This window comes from Megalobrama amblycephala, linkage group LG13 (genome assembly GCF_018812025.1).
Source record: "Megalobrama amblycephala isolate DHTTF-2021 linkage group LG13, ASM1881202v1, whole genome shotgun sequence".
Taxonomy (NCBI): Eukaryota; Metazoa; Chordata; class Actinopteri; order Cypriniformes; family Xenocyprididae; genus Megalobrama; species Megalobrama amblycephala.
Window position 1 is genome coordinate 41,451,871 of NC_063056.1, and position 13,768 is coordinate 41,465,638.

Consider the following 13,768-nt stretch of genomic DNA (forward strand, 5'->3'; position numbering starts at 1 on the left):
AAAAATTATATATATATATATATATATATATATATATATATATATATATATATATATATATATATATATATATATATATATATATATATATATCTTATGTCAGACTTATTCATTTGTTAGGAATAATTTGATCTTTTGGTTTGAGTCCATTACAAAAATAATCAAATAAAATAAATAAAATGAAATAAAATGAAAGTTGTATTTACAGCAAACATAATCATAATATATACCTTTATGGACTATTTATGACTACATATGATGCTTTTGTGATTGTGAAGCTTGACAGTCCAAGTCATCATTCACTTCATAAGAAACTGGTTTTCAGAATAAGATTTTTGACAAAATTCTTCATTTAGGAGTGAACTATTCCTTTAAGATTTTTTTTTTTTTTTTTTTTTTTTCCATTTTTTCCATTTTGTTTAGTTGTGCAGATTATTGAAATGATGCACGAGTCTTTACAGTGAAATAATCCACGCTTTACAAAACTGTGAAAGTTAATCATCTCTGTATTATTCAGTCTTGTGTAAAAAGTCTTACAGTTTCGCTCATGGAACACAGATGAGAGTGAAAGAGAAGAGGATTGGAAGTGAAAGAAGGAGGTCCGTTACTCTTTAGCCTCCTGCTCAGTTTGGGCCTGGCTCATGGCGTGCATTTCGGGCGCCAGGTGCTCCTCGATTTTAATGGAGAACATGGTGCTGTTGGTCTGCACGCTCTCGTCCAGCTCGGGCAGCAGCTCGCCCTCCTTGAAGTCCGTCAGGCCCTCGTCCTTGTTGTTGTTCGAGGGGAAACCCAGGGGCGGCTCTTTCAGCTTGCCGGCGTGGTTGATGTAGAAGCGCTGGTTCTGGAAGAACTTGATGATGGTGTGTTTGGGCAGGTCCAGCTGTGCCGAGAGCGTGTGGATGGCCTCCTCGTCCGGATACAGGCCCACGTCCTGAATGAAGCTCTGCAGGATGCCCAGCGCCTCCAAGGAGATGCGGTTGCCTTGTCGACTCTTGCAGCGGTTCTCGTCCTCGGTCTCGGCGGGTGAAGCCGTGGAGGGTTGCCGCGGGGGAAGCCGCAGTCCCGTCTGCTGCTGTTGCTGCTGCAAGGGCTGCTGGGATAGAGGAGGCTGCGAGGGGTGCGGCAGGGGCAGCTGTGCTTGGAGCTGAGAGGAAGGCTGTTGATGAGTCTGAGAGAAACAGAGAAACATGCCAGTGTCAAACTCAAGGGAAGTTTTTTTAACGTTCAAAATGGTTTTGAATGAGTCTGAACTATGCATTTTATAATATTAGTTTTGCCGTTATGTGTTTTTTGTATTGAAGTATTTGTTTTGAAGTGAAGAATTTATTTATTTGACGTTTTTGCACTGATGTCAGGCTTCTGAATTTGTTAGGAATAAATTGATGTTTTGGTTTGAGTTCATTATGATCAAAATAAAATAAAATAAAATAATAAAATGAAATAGTTTCTGTATTGATGTCAGACTTTGTCTGAATCAATAAAATAAAATAAATTAAATAAATTAAAATAATAAAATAAAATAAATGATTCATTATTATGAATAATTTGATCTATTGGTCCAAATCAATAAAATAAAATAAAATAAAAAAATAAAATAAAACAAAACAGTTTATGTATTGATGTCAGTAAAATAAAATAAAATAAAATAAAATAAAATAAAATAAAATAAAATAAAATAAAATAAAACAGTTTATGTATTGATGTCAGTAAAATAAAATAAAATAAAATAAAATAAAATAAAACAAAACAGTTTATGTATTGATGTCAGTAAAATAAAATAAAATAAGTTTCTGTATTGATGTCAGACCTGGTCCTAATAAATAAAATAAAATAAAATAAAATAAAATAAAATAAAATAAGTTTCTGTATTGATGTCAGACTTGGTCCTAATAAAAAATAAAATAAAAAATAAAATAAAATAAAATAAAATGAAATAGAATGGTTTCTGTATTGATGTCAGACTTCATTTGTTATGAATAATTTTATCTATTGGTCCAAATCAATAAAATAAAATAAAATAATAGTTTCTGTATTGATGTCAGTAAAATAAAATAAAATAAAATAAAATAATAAAATAGTTTCTGTATTGATGTTAGAATTATTAATTTGTTATAAATAATTTGATCTATTGGTCCGAAAAAAAAAATAAAAAAATAAAAGAGAATCATTCTTGTTTAATAATTCTGAAGTTTTTGCTCTGATGTCAGACTTATTAATTTGTTATGAATAATTTGATCTATTGGTTTAAATCAATTAGGTTCCTAAACTGAACGAAACTATAAATGTATATAGTAAATAGTAAATCAAATAAAAAGAGATGATGAAAAGATTCTCCAGCAAAAATAGCCATAATTTGATCGATAAATTATGATTTTATTCATGCCACCCACCTCTAGCACTCAGATGTGGGGATATTATATCTTTACCTGCTCCCTGTGAACACGAATGCGAACTCTTTCATCAGAATATTCACATATAAAGTGCCGGTCTGATGATTGCTTATCAAGCCCTATTGAAAAGCTGTTGCTGAACACGGTAAACAGACTCAATACGTGTGGAGATGGCATCGCGCGGGTCCTGAGAGAGATGTACGGGTGCGAGTGCTATCGCTGTCTGTGTTTAGGCCACTCTCACATCGCTGTAAACACATGACACATTCGCTCTGAAATGTGCCATTGTTTGAGAGTTTGGGCCATTGTAGCAGGCAGCTGCTGCTTTCCATACACCATACAGACGGCTTTTCCTGGGACATTCCCAAAGGGACCAGGAATGCTTGATAACATTTTTGCAAATGCACTAGTCTCCTGATAACATTTCAAAGACCTTGGGATACAATAGGCAGAAAATATGGGACATGAGCAAGTACAAGGTCAACAACCGACATGCAGTACATTAAAGATGAAGTATAATTTTACGTGTATTTTATTTTATGGCTTTATTATCCCACAGCATGTATTTATGTTTATGTAAATGTTTGATAACACTTTACCATAAGGTCTCATTTCTTAACATGAATGCATTAGCTAACATTAATAATGTGCAATAATCTGTTAATGTTGGTTAAAATATTGCATTAACCAATAGTGTAGAGGTAAATGTTGAAATCTGCAGCAGCCATGATTGGATCCCGTCGCCTTAAGTGGTGAAAATGGAAGTGAGTAAATGTTTTGCTATTTTCTTGGAATGACCATATGTTTGCGAGTAAACAAAATAATATCTGATCAAATGCACAGCTGTAACCACAATAACTTGGGGATTTTTGTGATTAAACTTAGATTCAGAATAGTGATGAATTGATCAGAATAGCTATAGCTGTCCTTAATATCTAAATGCAGACAAACGATGTTGCTAATGACTGCTTTACTTACAGTGTTTGAAACAGTCATACAGTCATCCACACTTCAAATGATCAAAATTAGATGCAATTCTGGGCAAATAAAACAAACAAAGGCTTTACCACATAGGTTTTTAAATATAAATAAAATAAAATAACAAAATAATTATTTAATAATTTGAAGTTTTTGCACTGATGTTAATAATAATAATTTGATATTTTGGTTTGAGTACATTACTAATAAAATAAAATAAAAATAAATCTAAAAATAAAATGACAAAATAAAATAAATAAATAAAATAAAAATTATTGTTAATAATTTCAAGTTTTTGCACTGATGTCAAACCTTTTCAGTTGTTAGGAATAATTTGATCTTTTGGTTTGAGTCCATGAAATGAAATGAAATAAAAAATAAACAATTTAATAAGTTTTTGCATTGATATTAATAATAAAAAATAAACAATTTAATACGTTTTTGCATTGATATTAATAATAATAATAATTTGATCTTTTGGATTGAGTCCACAATGATCATAAAATAAAATAAAATAAAAAAAAAAATAAAATAAAATAAAATATTTAATCGTGAAGTTTTTGCATTGATATCAATAATAAATAATAAAATAAATACAATAAAATAAAAAAATAAATTATTCAATCATTTGAAGTTTTTTGCATTGATAATAATTTGATCTTTTGGTTTTGAGCACATTACTAATAAAATTAAAAAAAATAAATCTAAAAATAAAATAGAATAAAAATAATTAAAAGATTGTTTAATAATTAAGTTTTTGCACTGATGTCAAACTTATTCATTGTTAGGAAAAATTTGATCTTTTGGTTTGAGTCCATTATGATCAAAATAAAATAATAAAATAAAATAAAAATAAAATAAAATCTCTAATAAGTTTCTGTATTGATGTCAGACTTGATTTGTTAAGAAATTGATATTTTGGTCTGATTTCATTATATCCCTAAACTAGAGAAAAAAATTAAGTGAGAGACATTAATTATATAATAAAAGAAATAAAAGAAATGGAGATGATGAAAAGATTTCCAGCAAAAATAGCCATACTGTGATCGATAAATTATGAAATATGATTTTATTCATGCCACCCACCTCTAGCACTCAGATGTGGGAGCTTTTATATCATTACCACATGTTTATTTAATACATAAACCACTTCCTGTTGAATTTCCAGAAAAAATAATCAGGGTAGCACCATATTTAATGTCTGCCAGGAATGAAAAGACAGAAGGGCAGTGTGTTCAATGGATCGCACTGTTGTTTAATAACATACCCACTGTCCAGCCGAAGACAAAAGTTGTGTTATGAAAATTGCATGATCTAGGACTATAAGTGTATCCCTCACAGTCTATAATATGATGTGTATCGTGTGTGTTTGTGCGTCTCTGACCTGTAGCGGGTGTGTGTGATGTGTATGTGTGCGTTTGTGCATCACTGACCTGTAGCTGGTGTGTGTGATGTGTATCGTGTGTGTTTGTGCATCACTGACCTGTAGCTGGTGTGTGTGATGTGTATCGTGTGTGTTTGTGCGTCTCTGACCTGTAGCTGGTGTGTGTGATGTGTATCGTGTGTGTTTGTGCATCACTGACCTGTAGCTGGTGTGTGTGATGTGTGTGTTTGTGCGTCTCTGACCTGTAGCTGGTGTGTGTGATGTGTATCGTGTGTGTTTGTGCATCACTGACCTGTAGCTGGTGTGTGTGATGTGTATCGTGTGTGTTTGTGCATCACTGACCTGTAGCTGGTGTGTATGATGTGTATCGTGTGTGTTTGTGCGTCTCTGACCTGTAGCTGGTGTGTGTGATGTGTATCGTGTGTGTTTGTGCATCACTGACCTGTAGCTGGTGTGTGTGATGTGTGTGTTTGTGCGTCTCTGACCTGTAGCTGGTGTGTGTGATGTGTATCGTGTGTGTTTGTGCATCACTGACCTGTAGCTGGTGTGTGTGATGTGTGTGTTTGTGCGTCTCTGACCTGTAGCTGGTGTGTGTGATGTGTATCGTGTGTGTTTGTGCGTCTCTGACCTGTAGCTGGTGTGTATGATGTGTATCGTGTGCGTTTGTGCATCACTGACCTGTAGCTGGTGTGTGTGATGTGTATCGTGTGTGTTTGTGCGTCTCTGACCTGTAGCTGGTGTGTGATGTGATCGTGTGTGTTTGTGCGTCTCTGACCTGTAGCTGGTGTGTATGATGTGTATCGTGTGTTTGTGCATCACTGACCTGTAGCTGGTGTGTGTGATGTGTATCGTGTGCGTTTGTGCGTCTCTGACCTGTAGCTGGTGTGTATGATGTGTATCGTGTGTGTTTGTGCGTCTCTGACCTGTAGCTGGTGTGTATGATGTGTATCGTGTGTTTGGGCATCACTGACCTGTAGCTGGTGTGTATGATGTGTGTGTTTGTGCGTCTCTGACCTGTAGCTGGTGTGTATGATGTGTATCGTGTGCGTTTGTGCGTCTCTGACCTGTAGCTGGTGTGTATGATGTGTATCGTGTGCGTTTGTGCGTCTCTGACCTGTAGCTGGTGTGTATGATGTGTGTGTGTGTTTGTGCGTCTCTGACCTGTAGCTGGTGTGTGTGATGTGTATCATGTGTGTTTGTGCGTCTCTGACCTGTAGCTGGTGTGTGTGATGTGTATCGTGTGTGTTTGTGCATCACTGACCTGTAGCTGGTCTCTGACCTGTAGCTGGTGTGTGTGATGTGTGTGTTTGTGCGTCTCTGACCTGTAGCTGGTGTGTATGATGTGTATCGTGTGTTTGTGCATCACTGACCTGTAGCTGGTGTGTGTTTGTGTGGTGTGTATGATGTGTATCGTGTTTGTTTGTGCGTCTCTGACCTGTAGCTGGTGTGTATGATGTGTGTGTTTGTGTGTCTCTGACCTGTAGCTGGTGTGTGTGATGTGTGTGTTTGTGCGTCTCTGACCTGTAGCTGGTGTGTGTGATGTGTGTGTTTGTGCGTCTCTGACCTGTAGCTGGTGTGTGTGATGTGTGTGTTTGTGCGTCTCTGACCTGTAGCTGGTGTGTGTGATGCGTATCGTGTGTGTTTGTGCGTCTCTGACCTGTAGCTGGTGTGTGTGATGTGTGTGTTTGTGCGTCTCTGACCTGTAGCTGGTGTGTGTGATGTGTGTGTTTGTGCGTCTCTGACCTGTAGCTGGTGTGTGTGATGTGTATCATGTGTGTTTGTGCGTCTCTGACCTGTAGCGGGTGTGTGTGATGTGTGTGTTTGTGCGTCTCTGACCTGTAGCTGGTGTGTGTTTGTGTGTCTCTGACCTGTAGCTGGTGTGTGTGATGTGTGTGTTTGTGCATCTCTGACCTGTAGCTGGTGTGTGTGATGTGTGTGTTTGTGTGTCTCTGACCTGTAGCTGGTGTGTGTGATGTTTGTGCATCTCTGACCTGTAGCTGGTGTGTGTGATGTTTGTGCGTCTCTGACCTGTAGCTGGTGTGTGTGATGTGTGTGTTTGTGCGTCTCTGACCTGTAGCTGGTGTGTGTGTGTTTGTGTTTGTCTCTGACCTGTAGCTGGTGTGTGTGTTGTGTGTCTCTGACCTGTAGCTGGTGTGTGTGGTTTGTGTCTCTGACCTGATGTGTGTGTTTGTGTGTCTCTGACCTGTAGCTGGTGTGTGTGATGTGTGTGTTTGTGCATCTCTGACCTGTAGCTGGTGTGTGTGTTGTGTGTCTCTGACCTGTAGCTGGTGTGTGTGTGTTTGTGCGTCTCTGACCTGTAGCTGGTGTGTGTGATGTGTGTGTTTGTGCGTCTCTGACCTGTAGCTGGTGTGTGTGATGTGTGTGTTTGTGCGTCTCTGACCTGTAGCTGGTGTGTGTGATGTTTGTGCGTCTCTGACCTGTAGCTGGTGTGTGTGATGTGTGTGTTTGTGCATCTCTGACCTGTAGCTGGTGTGTGTTTGTGTGTCTCTGACCTGTAGCTGGTGTGTGATGTGATGTGCATCACTGACCTGTAGCGTGTGTTTGTGTGTCTCTGACCTGTAGCTGGTGTGTGTGATGTGCGTCTCTGACCTGTAGCGGGTGTGTGTGATGTGTGTGTTTGTGCGTCTCTGACCTGTAGCTGGTGTGTGTGATGTGTGTGTTTGTGCATCTGACCTGTAGCGGGTGTGTGTGATGTGTGTGTTTGTGCGTCTCTGACCTGTAGCGGGTGTGTATGTGTATCGTGTGTTTGTGCATCACTGACCTGTAGCTGGTGTGTGTTTGTGTGTCTCTGACCTGTAGCTGGTGTGTGTGATGTTTGTGCGTCTCTGACCTGTAGCTGGTGTGTGTGATGTGGTGTGTGTGACCTGTGTGTGTGTGTTGTGCATGTGTGTTTGTGCGTCTCTGACCTGTAGCGGGTGTGTGTGATGTGTGTGTTTGTGCGTCTCTGACCTGTAGCTGGTGTGTGTGATGTGTGTGTTTGTGCATCTCTGACCTGTAGCTGGTGTGTGTTTGTGTGTCTCTGACCTGTAGCTGGTGTGTGTGATGTGTGTGTGTGCATCTTGACCTGTGCGTCTCTGACCTGTAGCTGGTGTGTGTGATGTGTGTGTTGACCTGTGCTGGTGTGTGTGATGTTTGTGCGTCTCTGACCTGTAGCTGGTGTGTGTGATGTGTGTGTTTGTGCGTCTCTGACCTGTAGCTGGTGTGTGTGATGTGTGTGTTTGTGCATCTCTGACCTGTAGTGGGTGTGTGTTTGTGTGTGTGATGTTTGTGCGTCTCTGACCTGTAGCGGATGTGTATATGTATGTGTGTGTGTGTGTGTGTGTGTGATGTTTGTGCGTCTCTGACCTGTAGCAGGTATGTGTGTGTGTGTGTGTGTGTGTGTGATGTTTGTGCGTCTCTGACCTGTAGCGGGTGTGTATATGTGTGTGTGTGATGTGTGTGTTTGTGCGTCTCTGACCTGTAGCTGGTGTGTGTGATGTGTGTGTTTGTGCATCTCTGACCTGTAGCGGGTGTGTGTTTGTGTGTGTGATGTTTGTGCGTCTCTGACCTGTAGCGGATTTGTATATGTGTGTGTGTGTGTGTGTGTGATGTTTGTGCGTCTCTGACCTGTAGCGGGTCTGTGGGCATGTGCAGCAGGTGAGGCGGTCTGTCCGTGTGGTGCTGCTGTCCTCCGTTACTCTCCTGCTCATATATAGCATCACGCTCCATTTGGGACAAACTGAGGAAGCGGCGGATCATGGAAAGGTTCTCCCAGAGTGTGCGGTTCTCCGGGGACGGATCTTCTTTCCAGCGCAGCAGTTCACACAGCCAGCCCTGCAGGAGTCAACAGATGACACGTCAGATTTCTGAAAAACTTTTATGTGAATATATTCCACATAAATTGATCAAAGCTGAAAATCAGCAACATTATGGCACTCTTCGGTGTCACATGATCCTTCAGAAATCATTCTAAAAAATAAAATAAAATAAAAATAAATTATTGTTTAATAATTTGAAGTTTTTGTTAGGAATCTTTTCATCCCAGTCCATTATAATAAAATAAAATAAATAAAAAGTCACATGGTCCTTCAGAAAACATTAAAAAAATATATTGTTTAATAATTTTAAGTTTTTGCACTTATGTTAAACTTATTCATTTGTTAGGAATAATTTGATCCATTACAAAAAAAATAAATAAATAAAAATAATAATAATAATAATAATAATAAAAATAAATAAATAAAATAAAATTAAGTTTTTTAACTGATGTCAAACTTTTTCAGTTGTTAGGAATAATTTGATCTCAGTCCATTATGATAAAAATAAAATAAAATAAGAATAATTTGATCTTTTGGTGTGAGTCCATTACAAATAAAATAAAATAAAATAAAGTGTCACACGATGTCAGTGTCACATGATCCTTCAGAAATCATTGCTCAATTTAATGTATCCTTGCTGAATAAAAGTGTTAATTTCTTTATTTTAAAAACATCTTACTGACCCCAAAGAGTTGTTTTTAGCATTTTATGTTTATTTAATATTTGTCCTTTTTGGATAACAGATACATATTTGAAAACGTCATGAACTTACTGCAGTACAGCGAACATTTTAACACTGCAATTTAACACTTTAGGAGAGAATCTTTATATTCTTGGCATTTCAGCGAGTTCAGAAACAGTGACCCTGATAAAGAGTCTTTTTTCATGCTCAAACAGCAAAATTATGCACTAAAGAAAGCTGAACATGTACAAAAGCATTATAAGTCCTCCATAAATTCCTAATATAAAGTCTGGTAAAATCCTACTTTCAGGAAAGGAAAAGAGGAAAAAAGCTCTTGCAGTTGAGTCCTGGCACACTTACAAACGTGATGCCGTAATCTCCAGGCCAGTGTGTGGCAGCACCTTTCATTTCCACAGGATTACCCAGCACACACACACACACACACACACGGAGCAGAAGCCAGAGCCACACCAGAGCGCTGCATGGCAAAGATAACTCAGCATTTCTGTTGTCCCATGTTCCTGCTCCTCCCAAAAGCCATGTAAAGCCCCAGAGAGTGAGTGAGAGAGAGGCTCATCAGCTCACCTTGTTCCTCTGCCACGTTTGACGCGTTTTGTTTTATTTGCACGCGCGGGGATTTGAGCTCCGTTCCTGCTGTGATGTCTGCAGCCGAACACGGTTCAAACACACACCTTATCGCAGCCATTAACACACTATCGTAAAATAATCCTCAATCAAACATCTGCAAACAAATCCCACTGAGCCACCAAAAAAAAAAAAATCGACGTGCAACCAAACCAGAGAAAGTCAACAGAGGTATTAGCATTAATGCTGCTGCATTATAGAACAAAAACACAATAAACACTTCTGCAGTGGATGGACACACTGATGGTGTAATGCTCTCTGGGCCTTCAAGACCTGAAACTGTGTTTGTTTTTGTCCAATTGCATTTCTTCCACTGTCTTACCAGACACAGAGCGCGCTTGCAGAGAGACGGCCGGGATGCGGGAGCGTTACTGGGATTTGTTTGGCCAATTCTGTCATATGCATATTATTGAAGGATGTGGAGATAAGAAAACTAGTCATGTATAACTAACTGCTTAGTGATGATGATAAAACCTACGGAGGAAAAGTAAATTGCTCTTTTAAAGCAGTTCTCAGTTATGTTTCATTATGCATCAACTTTGTCTTATAAAGTTTCTCCTCAAAACATTGAGAAATAAATACGATTAATAATGAGTCAAGAGTTGACGTACAGTAAGAGTACAGTGTTATGTGGAGAATGAGATCTTTTGATTGCAGAGTTTGGTATTTTGGCAAAACTGAGCACAGATTGAGATTGTGGCGATCACTTATGAAGCTCTAGATGAGAATAAGGTTACTGGGATTTTTTCTTTTTGAACATAAAATTCAATCTTAAAAAAGCTTTATATTTTATTGTATTTTTGGTGTTATTTGGGGATAAATAAAATAAAATAAAATAATTTTAATGTATTGTTGGTGTGTAATGTGACCTGGATTTGTTTTGTTTTTTTTGGGATGAAATAAAATAAATTAAATTAAAAAGTGTAAGATTTTATTGTATTTTTGGTGTGAAATGTGACCTGGACATTTGTTTTGGGAGGATAAATAAAATAAAATAAAAAAATAAATAAATAAAAAAAAGTGTAAGATTTTATTGTATTTTTGGTGAGAAATGTGACCTGGACATTTTTTTTTTTTTTTTTTTTTTTTTTGCTAAAATAAAAAAATAAAATAAAATAAAATAAAAAGCATAAGATTTTAATGTATTGTTGGTGTGTAATGTGACCTGGACATAAAATAAAATAAAATAAAATAAAATAAAATAAAATAAATAAAATAAAATAAAATAAAATAAAATAAAATAAAAAGCATAAGATTTTAATGTATTGTTGGTGAGAAATGTGACCTGGACATTTTTTGTTTTTTTTTTTTTGATAAAATAAAAAAAATAAAATAAAATAAAATAAAATAAAAAGCATAAGAAAATAAAAAGCATAAGATTTTAATGTATTGTTGGTGTGTAATGTGACCTGGACATTTTTTTTATAAAATAAAATAAAATAAAATATAAAATAAAATAAAAAAAATAAAAAAAATAAAATAAAAAAAAAAAAATAAATAAAATAAAATAAAATAAAATAAAATAAAATAAAATAAAATAAAATAAAATAAAATAAAATAAAATAAAATAAAATAAAATAAAATAAAATAAAATAAAAAAATAAAATAAAATACTTAAGATTTTATTTTAGGTGTGAAATGTGACCTTTTTTTTTTTTTTTTTTTTTGAGATTCACCCAATAGCCATATGAAAGAAAAATCACTAGTGAAATCCATAATCTATTTTTTTATTAGGCAATGAAATGGAATTCAAATGCAGATGCTGAAGTCTCCTGATGTTTGAAAAAAAAATCTATTAAATTTGTCTTAAAGAACATAAAGCTTTAAGATTTTATTTTACTAAGCCACATTTAATGGGGTTTCAGGACAAACATCAGGAGACTCCATTTGATTTCCATTTCATTGCCTAATAAAAATAGTTGATAGATTTCACTAGAGAAAAAGTGTCCAGGTCACATGTTAACACAAATTAAGTAATGAAATCAAATAAAACCTTGATTTAATTTTGAATCTAAAGTTTCCTTAAATGTAAATTATCGTGTGTGTGAAATATGACCTTCTTGACAGATTTGAGTGAGATTCACCCATTCACAGCTCAACTTCACAAGCGTATGTTACCCATAAAGGCCGTGTGGTTGTTGGACGGGTCAAGTGGTGCAGGATGAGCGGGTCCAGGAGCCCACCAGAGCCTGCATTGTGTTGGAGGTATAAATAGCAGTGGTGCATTCTGATAAAAATATTTCTCTTGCACACAATGGCTGAATTCATGCGTAAGATTCACCCAACTAAGCAGGACAGCGTGTATATGAGTGTGAGGGCCGAGCGGTCACAAGCTGCCAATGAGAGACGCACAGGACACAACTGTGAGAGAACAGCGTGGTGTTTATGTCCCTCGCCCTGCCCGAGATGCCAGAGAGCACATTAATAACCTTGGGATTGAGTTCAGGAGCCCCAGACAGTTGCGGTTTTCCACATCACAGTCACATGGCACCATCAACACCTTTTTATTATCTCATTTGCTCCTTATCGTCCCCTCCGCTCACCCTGTTATGCCAGGCCTCGGACTCCTCAGAGACGACGCCGGCCTCAAATCGCTTGGCCCTCGGCGCCGCCACCGCTTCCGAATCGGCCAGCGGCTCCGCAGCATCACTGGGCCGAATCCCAGTCCGTATACTTCTACTGCGCACTAAAAGTGTGTGCTTGGACAAAAAACTTTGAGAATGTAGAGACTGGGCAAGGTCACTGGGAAACTTACTCGCTATGGTGTAAACTACTCATACGTATAGTCAAGATACCCATCAAGAAAAAGTAGGAGGCGACTGAGTTTGAAAATCAAAGCTATTTAAGAGGGAAATCTCTCTAAATAACAATCACATTTTATATGGTACCAAAAATATGACTTCATACATCACCCTTAGAGAGTGTGATGCATTAAACATCTGAGCAGATCAATTTACACTTAATACCACCAATATAACTAGAAACAAAATTTAAAAAATATATATCAAATTAAACAGTTAAGTTAAATTAAACATGTTAAGTAAAACACAACAATATTAAACTAAGCATTTAGCAACAAAACTAGGTACAAATCAAAGCAGATACTCAAATGAGTAAAATGAAAATGATATATTGTGATAAAAAATTGAAATTAACTTTATTATATTTTATAGAATTTTCTTTTTGCTTTTTTTTGCATAATATTTTTGTTATATATTATATTTTGTGTAAAAAAAATACAAAAATAAATATATATATATATATATATATATATATATATATATATATATATATATATATATATATATATATATATATATATATATATATATATATATATATATATATATAATTTTTAATAAAATATAATAAAATAATTTTTTTTTTGTATTTTTTTTTTTTTACACAAAATATATATAACAAAATTACATGAAAAATATAATGTCTTCTGGACATGGTAAATTATGCTTGGGAAAAAGATAAACATATCTTTTATAGGAAAGCAAAAAAAAATCTATAAAATATAATAAATATTAATAAATAAAATAAATATATATATATATATATATATATATATATATATATATATATATATATATATATATATATATATATATATATATATATATATATATTTTATGTAAAAAATAATTTATAAAATTAGTTTATTAAATTAAATATTTTTAATAAAATAAAGATATATTTTAAGATATAAAGCATGTATTGTTGACATACAGTATACCTAAAATTACACAAAAATATCATCAACATAAAACTAAATTAATTTCTACACACACACTATATATATATATATATATATATATATATATATATATATATATATATATATATATATATATACACTTTTTTT

General features: G+C 35.4%; 1 protein-coding gene across 6 annotated transcripts in view; it reads right to left on the reverse strand.

The window, feature by feature from the left end:
- Positions 1-488: 488 nt before the first annotated feature.
- Positions 489-13,768, reverse strand: part of LOC125243588 (DNA-binding protein SATB1) — a 72,359-nt gene continuing 59,079 nt past the window's right edge. For all 6 annotated transcript variants that reach the window (XM_048153352.1, XM_048153355.1, XM_048153353.1 and 3 more), the window contains 2 exons: positions 8,380-8,586; positions 489-1,168 (listed from right to left, as the gene is read on the reverse strand). In XM_048153352.1, the coding sequence (XP_048009309.1) occupies positions 605-1,168; positions 8,380-8,586 (771 nt within the window). In that variant the 3' untranslated portion in view covers positions 489-604. The remainder of the gene's footprint in view (positions 1,169-8,379; positions 8,587-13,768) is intronic.